At 32.9% G+C, this 15,845-nt stretch overlaps 2 protein-coding genes across 2 annotated transcripts; both read left to right on the forward strand.

The window, feature by feature from the left end:
• Window positions 1–5,139: 5,139 nt before the first annotated feature.
• Window positions 5,140–6,785, forward strand: LOC133301749 (cell division cycle 20.1, cofactor of APC complex-like). The gene is made up of 4 exons (XM_061501445.1): window positions 5,140–5,175; window positions 5,312–5,581; window positions 5,666–5,935; window positions 6,060–6,785. The coding sequence occupies exons 1-4, from the start codon at window positions 5,140–5,142 to the stop codon at window positions 6,783–6,785; spliced, it is 1,302 nt and encodes a 433-aa protein (XP_061357429.1).
• A 5,192-nt stretch (window positions 6,786–11,977) lies between these two features.
• On the forward strand, window positions 11,978–14,872 carry LOC133301753 (spore wall protein 2-like). Its single transcript, XM_061501449.1, has 2 exons — window positions 11,978–12,089; window positions 13,353–14,872. Exon 2 carries the CDS (start codon window positions 13,416–13,418, stop codon window positions 14,757–14,759), a length of 1,344 nt encoding a protein of 447 aa, XP_061357433.1. The 5' UTR covers window positions 11,978–12,089; window positions 13,353–13,415; the 3' UTR covers window positions 14,760–14,872.
• Window positions 14,873–15,845: the final 973 nt, after the last annotated feature.

Raw genomic sequence — 15,845 nt, forward strand, 5'->3', positions numbered from 1 at the left:
TCTGTTTTTAGATAGCATACTTTAACTGGTTATATCTTGAGTTGTAGAACTCCAATTTCAGTGATCTATACTTTGTTGGAAAGCTTGAGATGTGTGCTATAATAATAAAAAAATTGAGTGAGAACTTTTTTCCTCCCCCAATTATTAGCTAGTTTTGATGATAGAAAAAACACTTTTGATATTTGTTGACCTATTTTCTTCTTCACTCCCATATTCAATTATATTTGCCTCACCATTCACTTCACATGATTTCTTGTTATATGCATTCCGAAGTGTATGCTTTAACTTTGTGGTTATTTTCCATGTTTGTGAGGATATATATCTATGTGTGATTTTCTTTGTGAGGAAGCAATCTAGAATTTGTATGAGTGAAGCTCAAGGCTCGCTAGTTGGGATGTTTCATAAGTAACTGAAAAGGATATAGGCCTTCTTTGGTCGTTTGAGCTTTTCAAGCCAACCTTAATAATAATCTTTATCCCTAGTTACCCCATTTGAGCCTTAAGCCTATTTTTTGTTGATAAAAATCTCACATGCAACCCTTTGTGTTTTAATTGTTACAAACCTTTTTTATGTATGGGTATGCATAGTTTCTAGGTTGAGTGGATGAATTGTTAGAGTACAAAAGAAAAGTATATAGGGGGAATGAGAAAAGGAAAAAGAAAAAGAAGAGGATGAAAAAAGAGAAAAATAATGTGAATGAGAAAAAGAAAGAAAACTGAAGAAGTAAGAATGAGAAAAGGAAAAAGAAAAAGAAGAGGGATGAGAAAAAGAAAAAGAATGTGAATGAGAAAAAGAAAGAAAACTGAAAAAGTGAGAATGAGAAAAAGAAAAAGGAATGAAAAAAAAAAGAATATCAAATTCAGGGGGAACAAGTTTCATTTGAGTTTCAAAGTAAAAACCCTGTTTTTGAGTGTTTATCATATGAGATGGAAACTTAGAAAAGAAGAAAAAGAAAAAGAAATCTTCATGATGGAAAATAGTATTGAGAATATCAAAAGATAAGGTTTAGGGACTATGCATAACTGTACTATCTCTTATTTATTTTCTACTACCCTGATACTATTTTATTTTTGTTCATATCCACCTGTTACATTACAAGCTTTAAAGTCCTATTGATTTGGTGGCTTATGAAATATTCCAACACTAAGAGTGGAGAGCAGTCATGAGGTACAAGCCTATGGAAAGCTTAGAGAATAAGAAACAAGAGTGATTCTAAAGTTGAGTGCAAAGGCAAATTACTGCATTGTTATTGCATATGCTTTGGAATGTTTTCCGTTGTTGCCTTTCATCATTTTCTATATTCTTATTCTTCACTATTTTTTCATTGTTGAGCTATTACTCCCTATTCATGCTACCTTGACAGCTTTTCTTCCTTATCTTGAGTGTTTACTCTTCATCTTTTCGATGATGCCAAAAGGGGGAAATAGATGTCACATTTTAAGAATTAAAATTTAGTTGTAGCTTAACAAAGTCAGGGGGAATAGTGTTCATGCAATCATCATTGAACATTCATGTTATATCTGTGATGAATTAATTTTTATCGGTACATGGCATAAATTGTTTGTCATCATCAAAAAGGGGGAAATTGTTGGATATTTGTTATACCTCAATTGTTTATTGATTTAAAATATGTTTTGATGATTACAATCAATTTAATGTTAATTTAATTGATAATATTTTATATTCTTGAAATTACTGATGAAATGATTGTTTGAGATTTCAGAATAATATTTATTCTGATTTGAATTAGTATTCAAGATAATTGAAGATTGCATGAAGATTATTTTATATAGATGTCACATTTTAAGAATTAAAATTTAGTTGTAGCTTAACAAAGTCAGGGGGAATAGTGTTCATGCAATCATCATTGAACATTCATGTTATATCTGTGATGAATTAATTTTTCTCGGTACATGGCATAAATTGTTTGTCATCATCCAAAAGGGGGAAATTGTTGGATATTTGTTATACCCCAATTGTTTAATTGATTTAAAATATGTTTTGAGGATTACAATCAATTTAATGTTAATTTAATTGATATTATTTTATATTCTTGAAATTACTAATGAAATGATTGTTTGAGATTTTAGAATAATATTTATTCTGATTTGAATTAGTATTCAAGATAATTGAAGATTGCATGAAGATTATAGAAGATATGGAAGATATCATGAAGAGAGAAAAAAACATGGGATCAATATTCAAGATAATTAAAGATTGCATGCAGATTGGAGAAGATATGGAAGATATCATGAAGATATATAAAAGCATGGAATCAAGTATAGATTAGGAAAGATTTTATCTTTTTAGATTTCATGTAAGAGAAATAAAATATTATTTGCCAAAGATTTGATTAGGATTGCATTGGATAATAGAGTAAGATGTTATTATTATAAATGAGGCTCATTGCATATTATTTCAGTGTGGAGAAAAAACAAGAAAGAGAAGAGAGGAAAAAGTACAAGAGAGAAAAGAGAGAAGAATATACAAGAAAGAAAAGAGAGTTAGTTTTTCAAGATTAGGATTCTTTCTTGTGCATCAATTGAAGAGCTTTCTCAAGAACATTCATTCATACATTCATCCATACATTCATCCTTTGGCAAAGTGAATATTTCTCCATAGGAATTCAAATTACCTATATGCTTAATGAAAAAAAGCACTGAGGTAAGTCATTTAATTTGTAATTTTCTTCTTGACCTTTTTGAAGGTCTGTACTGGGAAACTTGGATACCAGTTCTTGTGTTGGGAAACTGGGATACCAGCATGTCTCTTTTTCTTGGAAATTGAGAGTAAGTTGAGAACCCTTGTGTGATAGGGTTTCGGAATCCTAAATGGTTAGGGTTTCGTACTGGGAAACTAGGATACCAGTTTGGGAATTTGTGTAAGAGGTAGACTAGGAAACTAGGATACTAGAGAACTCTTTGTACACAAGTTTCATAGTGGAGTTGCCCGTCGAATTTCAGTATTCGATTTCAGGGCCCCTGATTTTTCTTCCCTTTTGGGTTTTCCACGTAAAAACTATTGTGTTAATATCTCTCTACCCTTATCTTGAGTTATTGCTTTGAGTTAATTTTTTATTAACGAATTATTTTATAAACTCAATTCACTCCAATCTTGAGTTCATCTGGGACCAACTGAATTATTTATTGCCATCTCTCTACCCTTATCTTGAATTATATTTCCTTTCTCTCACGATTGCACTCGCCACACCAGCTGGAGAAATCTTTTTGATATCGTTTCATCTCTCTAAAGACAGAACTACAATATATATATCTTTAAATTAATGAGCAGAGAAAAAAACTTAAAGTGGAAAATAGCATTCCAGCTTGATGCTGCAATTATGCAATCAGAATATGAGATTTCTGCCACTATTCTGACACACGTCATTTAGGAAAATTCATTAATAAGAAACATGACTATTTCTGAAAATAAAAAAAGAGAATGAATGGGCAAACGTAGCCATTCAATCTATAACCCAATGCACTCTGAGGAGACGTGAAGTGGATCAAATGCAATAATCATTCGTATGGTAAAAAGAGATGGGCCTATTTTTTTTTAAGGTTCCACATGTAGCATAATTATTTTGAGAATTTTTCATTTTTAAATTAGCTTGGAGGTTGAGTTATTTTGATTTAATAATTTAATAAATAAGAATATCCTATTAAATTTAATTTCAAATATATCATGATTCATAAATCATAAACAATTAAATAACTTTGGTGTAAATATACCTTGCTCATACATTTTTGGAAAAAGTTCAAAAATCCCCCTATGTTATTACTTTGAATCACTTACATCCGTATGCATTTTTTAATCACTTAACCTCCTCTCTGGTTTTTTCCATCCACACATATGCTTAAAATTGTTAGGAACTTAACCAATACACATATTTTACCCTTCTTAGAAGAAGAAAATAAAGTGAGCTAAAAAAATAAGACCAAATATTATGAAAACTTCGAACACTTAATAAAAGACTAATATAAATAAAAAAATTCAAATGTGTCTAAATAAAAAGAAGAATAAATACAAAAAATAGAAAAATAATAAGGTCAAATATGTTAAAAATCAAAACACTGCAAAAGATTAAAATTTAAAAAATAAAATTAGTTCAAATGATAAAAAATACCACAGACGAAAAATAAAAGAAAAAATTAAGATAAAAAGAAAGAAAAAAATCACAATTATGAGTTTTCCATATAATTGATTTTATTTTTTCTTTATTTTTTTTGTCCTTAATCTATTTTATTCTTTTTTTATTTAAGATATGTGGTGTCTTTTTTCTTTTCTTATTTTTTTCTTTTTGTTCTATTTTATTTTGAATACATTTTTCTTTTTCTTTTTATCCTTGTGCCTCTCTATTTATTAAATATTTTCGTAATTTTTTTTAAAAAGAGAGAATAAAATAAAGATATAAAAAAGTTCAAATATATCTAAATAAAAAAGTAAAATCAAATATATTGAAAATTCATAATTGTGAATCATTTTTTTCTAGATTTTTATTTTCTTTTATATCTGAATATTTTCTTCTATTTTATTTTTTAAGTATATATTTTGTCATTTAAATTATTTTTATTTATTTTTTAAATTTAATTTTTCTGTCGTGATTTTTAACATTTGATCTTTTTTATCTTTATTTTATTTTTTATTTAGATGCGTTTGATACTCTCTTTTTTAGTATTTAATTAAGTATTTTAAGTTTTCATAATATTGTTTTTTAATTTTTTATTACTTTATTTTCTTTTACTAATTAAAAGGTTAAAGTAGATATATTTAATTTAATCAAGTTAAGAAGAGAGATGGATCGAGAAACCGCGGGGAATAAAAACAGAAAGCACATGACACGGCTTAAATATCAAACGACTCCTTACCTTCTAAGAATATTGTTCACTTGTTGTTGTCTCACTCACTCACTCTCTCTCTCTTTCTCTCTCTCTCTCTCTTGTTCAAACGATTTCTGATCTTTCAAGTTTCAAGCTCTGAAGCTGAGGCTCCAAATCAAACATCACGACCACCACGCGCCGCCGCCATTCATTTTATTTTTTCTCTCTGTTCCTATATTTTCTTTACATTTGATTTTCTGCATTGTGTTTTTTCTGTCTTTGCAGGGTTTCTTAAGTTCTTCTTGTTCCCTCTCAAATCATGGATGCCCTCCACAGAATGAACAATCGGGAAAACGTAAGCCCCTCTTTCTGTATCTTGATTTTTGTTGTTACCCAAACAGAAAAAGAAAAACCCAAACCCTCGATTACGCTCAATGATTCAAATGTTCTCACTTTTTTTTCTTTTTCTTTTGTGTGGGTTTTGTCGGCAGTTGGATAGGTTCATTCCCAATAGGTCAGCCATGGACTTCGGTTACGCTCACTACATGCTTACAGAGGGAAGGAAGATCAAACGGAATCCAACGGCGGAGGTGATATCGCCGGCACGAGAACTCTACCGGAAGAGACTAGCGGAGGCCTTGAACATGAATAGGACTCGAATCTTGGAATTCAAGAATAAGCCACCAATGCCGATTGAATTAATCCCAAAGTATATCCTTTCCCCTCTTCAATCTTCGAAACCCATGCGATACATTCCTCAGGTACGTCAAAATGAAAAATTGTGGATTGCCTAATCGGGTTCTTTTTTAAAATTGCATTCTGAGTGTTTGTGAAATGTTTGTCAGAAATCTGACATGAACTTGAAAGTACCTGGCGTCATAGACGACTTTTCCTTGAACTTGCTAGACTGGGGTAGTAGCAACGTTCTTAGCATCGCACTTGAAGATTCTGTATATCTTTGGAATGTCGATGATAGCTCCGGTTCAGAACTTGTCACTGTTGATGAGGAAGACGGTCCCATTACAAGTGTTAGCTGGGCACCTGATGGACGCCGTTTAGCCATTGGTTTGAACAATTCCCATGTCCAGCTCTGGGATTGTTTCGATACTAAGCTGGTAGATGTCACACTTAATTCTTGTTTATATATATATTTACCATTTTTTTGGGTTTTTCTTTTCTTTTTTTTAAATTGAAATTTATGCATTTTGATTGTTATATGGTATGATTTGGTGAACGCAGCTGAGAACACTGAGGGGTGCACACCAATCACGAGTGGGTTCACTAGCTTGGAACGATCATATCCTCACAACAGGAGGATTGGATGGTAGAATTGTCAACAATGATGTCAGAGTAAGATCTCAGATTGTTGGAACCTACAGTGGACATCAACAGGGTGTGTGTGGGCTGAAGTGGTCTGCCTCGGGAAAACAATTGGCGAGTGGAGGCAATGATAATCTCATTCATATATGGGACAGATCCATGGCCTCTTCCAATTCAACAACTTGTTGGCTTCACAGGCTTGAGGAGCACAAAGATGCTGTAAAGGCATTGGCTTGGTGTCCATTTCAGGGAAATATACTAGCTTCTGGTGGAGGTGCTGGTGATCAGTGCATTAGGTTTTGGAACACAAACACTGGTGCATGCTTGAACTCTGTTGACACAGGATCTGAAGTGTGTGCTCTGCTGTGGAACAAGAATGAGCGTGAGTTGCTTAGCTCGCATGGTTTAACCCGTAACCATCTCACTCTTTGGAAATATCCTTCTATGGTGAAGATGGCAGAGCTCAATGGTCATACCTCCAGGGTGCTATTTATGACACAAAGTCCAGATGGCTGTACGGTGGCAACTGCAGTAGGGGACCAGGAACTGCGCTTTTGGAAGGCCTTTGGAACCCCAGAAACATGCAAACCACCAGCATCGAAGGCAAAAACTGAGCCCTTTGCTAATTTCAACCGTATCCGTTGAAGATCGCATGTATACGAGATACTGTGATATATCTAAGGGGTAGTCCTCCTGCCCCGAGTGATTTTGTATTAAAAAATTATTTCAATTTTTTTTTATTGTTTCCATGACACTTTTTGTATATTCTGACAAATGTATAGACATTTATACATGTACATACAGGGGCGGACCCAGGAACCCCCAAAATTAGAATTTTTTTTTAGGAAAGAGGTCTGACTGCCTCATCATGTCAACCTACTTCTTTGGTGCAGAAGGTGATTTCATTTGTTGCTTGACTTCGGTGCTACTTTAGTTTGTCTGATGAGTTTGTGAGAGTTGTGTCCCTTATATTAAATTAGACTGACCCGCTAGTCTCAGGAATCACACCCTTGTCATTAATATTTGGGATAATGTATGGGTTTTATTAGTGTTATGTTACATGATTTAAGTGTTGTTTCCAACACACACACAAAAATAGAGAGAGAAAGTGGAATGATGAAAGAGAAAGAAAAATATGTGGATCCCACCTCTTTAATGTGTGTGTAGAAAAGTGATGTTATATCATGTTACATGATAAACATAAAACCCATAATGTATTGTATCCAAGTTTTCCTGCTTTATTTATGTAGAGGAACAATTTTCAATCGCATATTTTGTACTCTTCGTCTGTTACTCTTTACTCTTAGCACATGCTTGCTTATAAGTGAAAGATGTTAAACCACACAGAAAAGCTAATAAGTTGCTTGGCAATAAAGAGGAAGATTTAAAAAAATGTCAGTACACCCTGAAAGAAAAATACTTCATCATATTTAAGTAGATAAAAGCAAGGTATGCATTGTATGATCATGTTTCTATAATTGTTGCTCTTGTAATGTTCCTTTGAGATATTGTTAATTATATCCGATAAAGAATGCACTGGCTCATCAAGACTGTATTTAACTATGATGCACCGACACTGACACGGGATATGACACGACACAACACATCGACACGGTAATTCTAAAAAATGGCATATTTTGACACGTTGGGACACGTTTTGATATTAAATAATATTTTTAATATATATAATATAATTTATATTTAATACATATAACAGTCCATAATATGTCATATAACCAATCAAATATTCAAATTTCGTAACATAAATATAAATGAAAATATTTTTTCGTACCTTGTTAAATTTTCATGTCAAATTTTATAACAGAAAAAAATTCATTAATAAATTATTTTTTTATGTTATAAAATAAAATTAAGACTAAAAAATAAAAAAACATGTCGGATGCGTGTCGGAACGTTGACCGCCTGTCGAAAAAACGTGTCAGAATATGTCGGAGAGTTAACCACATGTCCCAAAATATTGATCGCGTGTAAAAACATGTCGGTGTCCAACACGTATTTTTTTAAAAAAATGAGCATGTTTGGATATCATAAGTATTTAATGAGCCGATTCAAAGTAAGTTCTTCCAAATAATGCTTCTTTATTTTTGGAAATTGGAGGGTCTTTTAGGAAAAAAACTTTAATGCACCAATGCTCCAGGGAAATATCCCCCCACCCGCCCCCCTTTTAGCCATATTTTTTTAGTCCTTTTAAGACTTAAAAAAAAAATCTATTTAAAAAAAGGGAGACCGAACTCTCTGTACGTGCTCCCGTGCATTGAAATTTTTCTTGTCTTTTAGAGTCATAGTTATCGTTTCCATATAGAAATAGTTTCAAAAAAATAATAAGACAGAGCGACCCTCAATCCCGTCCCATTTAGATGAACAGAAAATTGGAGTAAAATTTATCAGAATCTTGAAGCAAAAGTTAATGCAGAGTGCAATAAATTGTAAATTGCGTAATTGTAAATGGTTTTGTAGATTTTCAGTTTTAAGAGACACATAAATAAAACAGAACCTGCAAAATCAATCACATTTTTTTTTTAATACAAGAAAGTTTAAGAGAGATTAGACACCGGTATCCCACTAGGGTCAGGGAAGACCCCCAACCTCTTTGACAATTTCTATGAGGGATAACATATCACCCTCCAACAAAGTCCTCACCCCCCAATCACATTTTAAAATTAAGTCGATTGAGATGAAGAAAATTGATTGCAGCATGTTTTCCCAAATCGATTTGAAACTGATTCCAAAACCAATTTATGGTTTACAATCAATTTTGATTTAATACTTGTTTTAATTAAAAACCAATTTTAAATTAAAATTGGTTTTGCGAATTTGATATGTATCTACTTTGTTACCTTTATATCTACTTTGTTATTAGCTACAACAAAAATGACATAAAACCTGTGTTTCTTATGATGTAAAATCATAGTAACCAGGGCATATACATATTTGAACAACAGAAGGGTGTTTTCTACTTTATATTTTAAATACACATTACCTTAAAAAAAAAATTACTCAACCCACCCCCTAAATGTCCAGCATAATTTTCCTGTAGAAAAATGCATACATAATTAGGAAAAGACAAAAAAAAAAACATATTAACACAATATGCATAATGCAACCTACATTCTTTAAAGGCTTTTTACCTATTACTACACTGTCAAGATAACTCGATGCTTATATTGGGAAAATTGAATCTGAAGCTCTTAAGAAACACAAAATCACAACAAATAGTCCCATGAAAAAAAGGGAAAAAAAAATTAAGGGCATCAAAAGAAGTAAGATAATTTTGTTAATGGAATATAAGTTAGGTTACTTTGAATATCCAAATTGTTTTGAGAAATGGACAATTGAACGTAAACCAAAATTACATGGATTGGTTTTTTAAATTGATTTTAAAAAATGAAAATGTTTAAAAAAAATAAAATTTGAACTGATTCAATTCAGTTCCTAAAATGCTTTGGATCATTTGGTATTTTTGCAAACCCCTACTAAAAATCAATGAACTAAGTAAGGACTTTGATGTGGTAATAATTATTACTCAAATTTGCTTATCCTTTATCATAGATTCCTTTAGAGCTGTCAAAATGGACCAGCCCGTCCCATCGGTTAGGGCCAAATGAACTTTAATAGTAAAGGTCTGCATGGGCCAAAAGCTCTATGGGTTAGGGCTAGCCCAAGGGCCATTCAAAATTATAATTTCATAATTTTTTTAACATATTCAATACATTAAAAACAATTTAACAAATAAATATTTAAAACTTTCTTAACATGTTTTATACAAATTATAATTTTTTTATAAAATAATATTTGTACACAAAATACAAGTGAAAATGTAACACCCTGCATGCATCCAGTTATGTTATCATCCATTACGACATTAAGCGTAGTTACAATCACAACAATTCATTTAAAAATACGGGAAAACGTTTTCTTTTTTATATCATTTATAAAACCCTTACATTTATAAAACGTCCATATTAAATATTTTACCAACTGCGATCATAGCTGAAATAAAAATACGAAGTAATATTTCTAATGCTTAAGTATCATATAACACCAATCTAAAAAACTAAGTGGTTCCCATAAACCAACAAAGGTAAGATACACAACTTGACATTTTTTCAACTGAGGTACCTACGATTTTAATTAAACTACTAATGATCCTCTCTACCAAAAATAACCAACTTTTGATATATTAAACTAGACTCTTCTATCTTTCCAACAAGGTATTACACGCCTCAATTGGAGTTCTATAACTCTGGATACACTCGCCGTAAGTTGATCCCTCAAAATTGTCAACAGACTCAAAATAGGACACTCAATATCCCTCAGTGTTTCTTCGATTCTAAACGATCTACAAGTCAGATTGCTCTCAAATTTTTATACAATATAGTAGATACCTAGATATACAATTTGATATATCATAAACCTAATTTGAGTAAGAAACAAAAGAGATAGAAATTTTTGAATATTGAACCCAAAAGTAGTGCCAAAACGCCAATTTTGGGAAATGCCCACTCATTTTGACACACGGGGCTTTCTACAGCTCGAATTGATACCAAATTTTAGGATAGTACATTTTACATCCTGAGCTTTAAAATGAGATCTGGAATACCTCAATTGGACAACTGTGGAGAGAAATATGGTCTCCCAAAGTTAAGTGAAATTCAGGTCATTTCATTAGAAATTTTGATAGCACCTCTTTTATTTTCTCAACTAATCCCACTTTTACAAGTGTGATCCATTTTCTCAAAAATATACCTAATTGACCACCATAGGGGGCACACAAAGATTCAACGTACCTTGGTGCTCTAATATACATCAATTTAAATCGTTGCTTAAACCTCAAGTTATCATCAACCACTTACTTGATTTATAAGCGATTATCCATTTCGTACACATTATCCAATTTTCATGCATTCACCATAATGAAACAACATCATTACCTATAATAGGCATGTTGCCCTTTCATCACATACATAAACATTTAATTACACAAGGTCCTCAATATATCCAATTACATTTACATCAATTACAAATATAACTATTACAATTCATTTTCAAAATACCAATAATACATAAAATTAGACTTAGCCTCAAAATACTACATGAACAAACCCTATGCATGGTATACATCAAATCATGCTATGCTAAATGTTCATGCATTAAGTCTAATCTACAACAGTAAATCGCAAAATACTTAAATTCTATATGCATAGTGCACTCTAAAATACTCCACTCCACGACATTATGTGGGTCTCTGGCCCAACGCCTCTCCAGCTACACTAGTATTACCTGAAATGTAATCCTTATAACGTGAGGTGAGATTTGACAATCTCAGTGAACTAATGAACCTTGAGGGTGACTCCTTCTAATAACTCACTCAAATATAAAACAATAATAATACACATATAATAGAGCAAACATCAAACAATCAAAACCGAATCCACATCCAAGAACTTATCCTCCACATATAATTCCACATATAATTCAAGGCACCCATTGTGAAATTCATAAGCAATTCAAGAATTTAAGTAATAATTTAAACAGATAATACTATGCATACATAAAGCTTTAAAATAATTAAATTCATAAGTAAAATATACAATCATCCCATCATTCCCACGCACAGCACACAGTATGCGTTAATTCAAAGCAAGCACACCTCTTGAAAATGTAAATGTCAGTAACAGTCAAAATTGGTTGAGTCCCTCTCTTTCACCAGAACACGACAAAAAAACAGACACCGAAGAAAAAGTAAAAACGGCGTTTTAAGGTTTCCTTTTATAGTGAGAGTTGAGGTTCCAAACCGATCAAAAATACGAAGACGACAAATCAAACTCCCTCACTCCACAACAAAATTTTCTCTTCTCGTTCTTTCTCACATCTTCTGCTGCTTGGTTTCTTGGAACCAAATCACTCGCTCCTCGTTGCGCACAAAAGGTACTGTTCTATTTATGTTTATTCAGTTATTGAATTGGATGAAGCTCAATTTATACCTGATTCATTGAAATCGAAAAATCTTTTTATTTTTACTTTTTATGGTACCTTTAGGAATTACAGAACCTAAACAGGGGGTTCTTGTAGTGATTATTTCGGTTTTATTATTAAATTGTGATTTTGAATTTGAGTTCAGCATCCTCTTCTCTGCTTGGTCTTTTTGTTTCAGTGACAGCAAGACTAAAATCTGTGTATATCTCTATGCAGTCTTTTATGTTTGACTCAGTTAATGTTTTAGATTCATTTTCGATTAGGGTTCATCATGTGACTGATCCTAGCAGTTACAACTCAGTTTTAATTGACTGAAGCTATCTAAGAAGTTTCTATTGATTTTTTATAACTTGTGAAAATCTTTGGGGCTTTGGGATTTAAAGACAGAATAATATACAAAAGAAGGTTGATTTTGTGTTCAATTCTTTGTAAAAAGGGTTTGCCATTAAGGCCTTTTGGCATTGTTTATGCTTTATTTGTCTTATTAATTTGTGTCATGCTGTTAACAGAGGTAGATCCACAATGTAAACTCTGTTTGGTGAAGCAAATTAAGATTTAATATTGATGTTTCTTGTTTGGAATCTGTAGCTTTCTTTTTTGTGCTTGCATGTGACATGGAAAGTCATAGTCGAAGCTAAATAAATTCTGACCTCAAGCATAAGAGTTCAATTGTAGTAATTTGTTTAGTTGCTTTTAGTTATTAATTTTTGTTTGCCCATCAAGTGGTTGATTGTCTTGTGTATTGGTGGGTAAATAATCTTGGATCTTGTACAAAAATTTTATTAGTTCTACTTTACTTTGTTTGATGAACTTTCTCTTGGGTTAATATACACTATAATATTGTTTAAATGTCCAAATTGAGGAGAAACAAAATACTGACTTCAACTGATTGGTTACTGGTTTTACTGGGCTTTTGTGTTTTTTAATTCTCAGTCTCCCATGTTAAGAATAGTGAACAGTGTGTGTATTCTGTAATGTATCATTCTTATCATTAACCCTGCATCCTGGTTGTCATGTGGAATATTCAATAAGAACATGACTAATACCCGTTTGCTCAGCTTGGGATACTTGTTTACTGTTTAGTCATTGTTTTGGGGGAAGGTGCATTTGTTATTCTTGATTGACTCAGTGTGTTGATGTTTATCTGATGTCTTGCTAGTAATCATATCAAGCAAGTTATTGTAATTGATTGTTTTGCTTGTATATGTTTTAGAGGCCTGTCAGATTCAGCCAAGGTTTTTGCATCATTATTCATTACTGTCCGGTGATAGTCTAGATATGGAAGACAAATCTACAATCTCTCTAAAAATCAAGACTGAGGATAAAAAGCCAGGTGATGTGAAGGAAGATAAGACTCAGGTAGAACTGAAGCTGAAGAACAAATCACTAGAAAAAGAGAATTTAGATATGGAAGAAAAATCTACAATCTGTCTTAAAATCAAGACTGAGGATGAAAAACCAGGTGATGTGAAGGAAGATAAGACTGAGGTAGAACTGAAGCTGAAGAGCAAATTACTAGAAAAAGAGAATAAACACGAGGATGAAATAAAGGAAAATGATGCAGAAGATAACGGTGGGGATGGTAAAGAGAAGAAACGGAAGGATAAGGAGGAAAAGGACAAGAGAAAAATGGAAAAGAAAGAAAAAGAGGACAAAAATGGCACAAAGAAGGGCAAAGAGAAAGAAAATGATGGCAAGGATGGCGAAGATAAGATGGAGAAGAAAGACAAGGAGAAGGGAAGGGAAAAGAAGGGCAAGGGTGAAGAAGTAGATATTGAAAATAAAAAGGGAAAAGACAATGAAGGTAAAGACAAGGAGAAAAGGAAGGATGAGGAGAAGAAGAAAAAGGAAAAGGATGAAGAAATTGAGAGAAAGAAGGTCAAGGGAAAAGAAGATGGAGGAGAGGATTGTGAAGACAAGAAGGAAAAGATGGAAAAGAAGTTGAAGGAGAAGACAAAGGAAAAGCAGGACAAGGATGAAGGAAAGGACACATTGAAGAAAAAGGGAAAAGAGGATGATGATGAAGAGAATAATAATAAGAATAGGGATAAGAAAGAAAAGGAGGAGGAGAAGAAAAAGGAAAAGAAGGACAAGGATGAAAAAATCAAGCTAGAGAAGGACAAAGGAAAAACTGATGAAGGAGAAGATGGAGAAGAGAAGAAAAAAAAGAAGGATAAGAAGAAAAAAGAAAATAAGGATAAGGGTGAGGAGGATGATGGGGAAGAAGAGGGTGAGAAAGATGGGAGGAAAACAATCAAAAAGAAAGAGAAGAAACCTGAAGAAATAGTGGATAAGGAAGGTGGCAATGTTGAAGTTGCTTCAAGGAAGTTAGATGAACAAAAAAATGAGCAAGAAGAGGAGGCAGATGAGCAAAAAGATGATGCCAAGGAAGTCAAAGAGAAGAAGAAAAATGAAGACAAGGACAAAGGTGGGAAGAAGAGAAAGCTAACTGGAAAGGCCAAGTCCAAGGATCTCAGCAAGCTGAAGCAAAAGCTTGAAATGATTAATGGAAAAATAGAAGCACTCCTTGAAAAAAAGGCAGACATAGAAAGACAGATAACAGAAGCAGAAGAGGAAGGTAAGGTAGTAGTCATCGAGAAGGCCAAGGATGTGGTAGAGTAGCAGTTCAAGATATGCTTTATTAGCATGCAAACAATGTATATATTAAATCAGCACTAGATGAATGGCTTTGTGTGAATAAACCTGTCTTCTGATTGAGTGATAAATGATACATTTGTGCCTATTTTCATGCTTCACTCATTTTGATTTCATTTTCAACCAACATAGTTTCTGATTGAAGGATGGTCACTTGTAACCATGTCATTTCCTATTCAGGGGAAACGCTACTTAGTGAATAAAGCAATCCTTCTAGCAGACCATTTGCAACCATAGTGAACAATGTCAAGAGTGAATAATTATCAACAAAAAGTAATTAACTACTGCATATAACATTACAAATGGAAATAAGTTGAGACGTGCGAAAGTGAGGTTAGCTCAATAGCTCATGCTTGGCTTTATCATGTTATTTGTTGGTACTCTTTAGTTTTTTATTTTTTTGGGGCTACACTTGTGTTTCAAACTTGTACTAACAATCTGCTGTAGTGGCAGTTTTATCATTTTGTAGTTATACTTAAATATCAAGATTAGTACATGTATGATACACGATATAATATATAATTAATAATAAAAATTAGTAGTTTAAAAATAATTATTCAGATTGTAAGATTAGCTGATTTAGCTCCATGGTTTATATATATATATATGATCGGACCAAATACGGTATGAATAGCCCAATACGTATTAAGCCCAAATCACACATGGTTGAGACTCCTTCGGTAGTTACTGGTCTGGGCCTGGTATTGCAGTTGGGGTGAGCCTGAGCTCTTTGTCCTTCGTCCTTCACGTTGCACCAAATGGGGGGTACCTGCGAAGACACTCTGATGCTTAAGTCAGTATCAGAGGCACAGGTGTTTATATTGTGAAAGTAAAGGATGATCGTACCTTGGTGATACATCGTGTGTTTATATAGTAGTTGAGATGTGTGCTTGGAGGATGCCTTTCTTCATGGTGAAGGCAAAGGTTCCTTGGTGCCAACGTTGTGTGGTTGTCATGGTTTAAATGTTGAGGAGTTTGCCGCCATGGTGTCTAGTAGTAGAGTTATGGCGAGCTGGAGCTGTCCGTTGCTTACTGGTGTGAGGGCGCGGTGGT

This window comes from Gastrolobium bilobum, unplaced genomic scaffold, assembly GCF_033153095.1.
Source record: "Gastrolobium bilobum isolate Gb01-03AN ecotype WA unplaced genomic scaffold, APGP_CSIRO_Gbil_v1 utg37553, whole genome shotgun sequence".
NCBI lineage: Eukaryota > Viridiplantae > Streptophyta > Magnoliopsida > Fabales > Fabaceae > Gastrolobium > Gastrolobium bilobum.

Bases quoted from the DNA above. Each gene is read 5' to 3' on its own strand.
- LOC133301749 (XM_061501445.1), top strand. From the start codon at position 5,140: ATGGATGCCCTCCACAGAATGAACAATCGGGAAAAC. The intron at 5,176-5,311 runs GTAAGCCCCTCT...TTTTGTCGGCAG, and splicing joins GAATGAACAATCGGGAAAAC to TTGGATAGGTTCATTCCCAA. The intron at 5,936-6,059 runs GTAGATGTCACA...TGGTGAACGCAG, and splicing joins ATTGTTTCGATACTAAGCTG to CTGAGAACACTGAGGGGTGC.
- LOC133301753 (XM_061501449.1), top strand. From the start codon at position 13,416: ATGGAAGACAAATCTACAATCTCTCTAAAAATCAAGACTGAGGATAAA.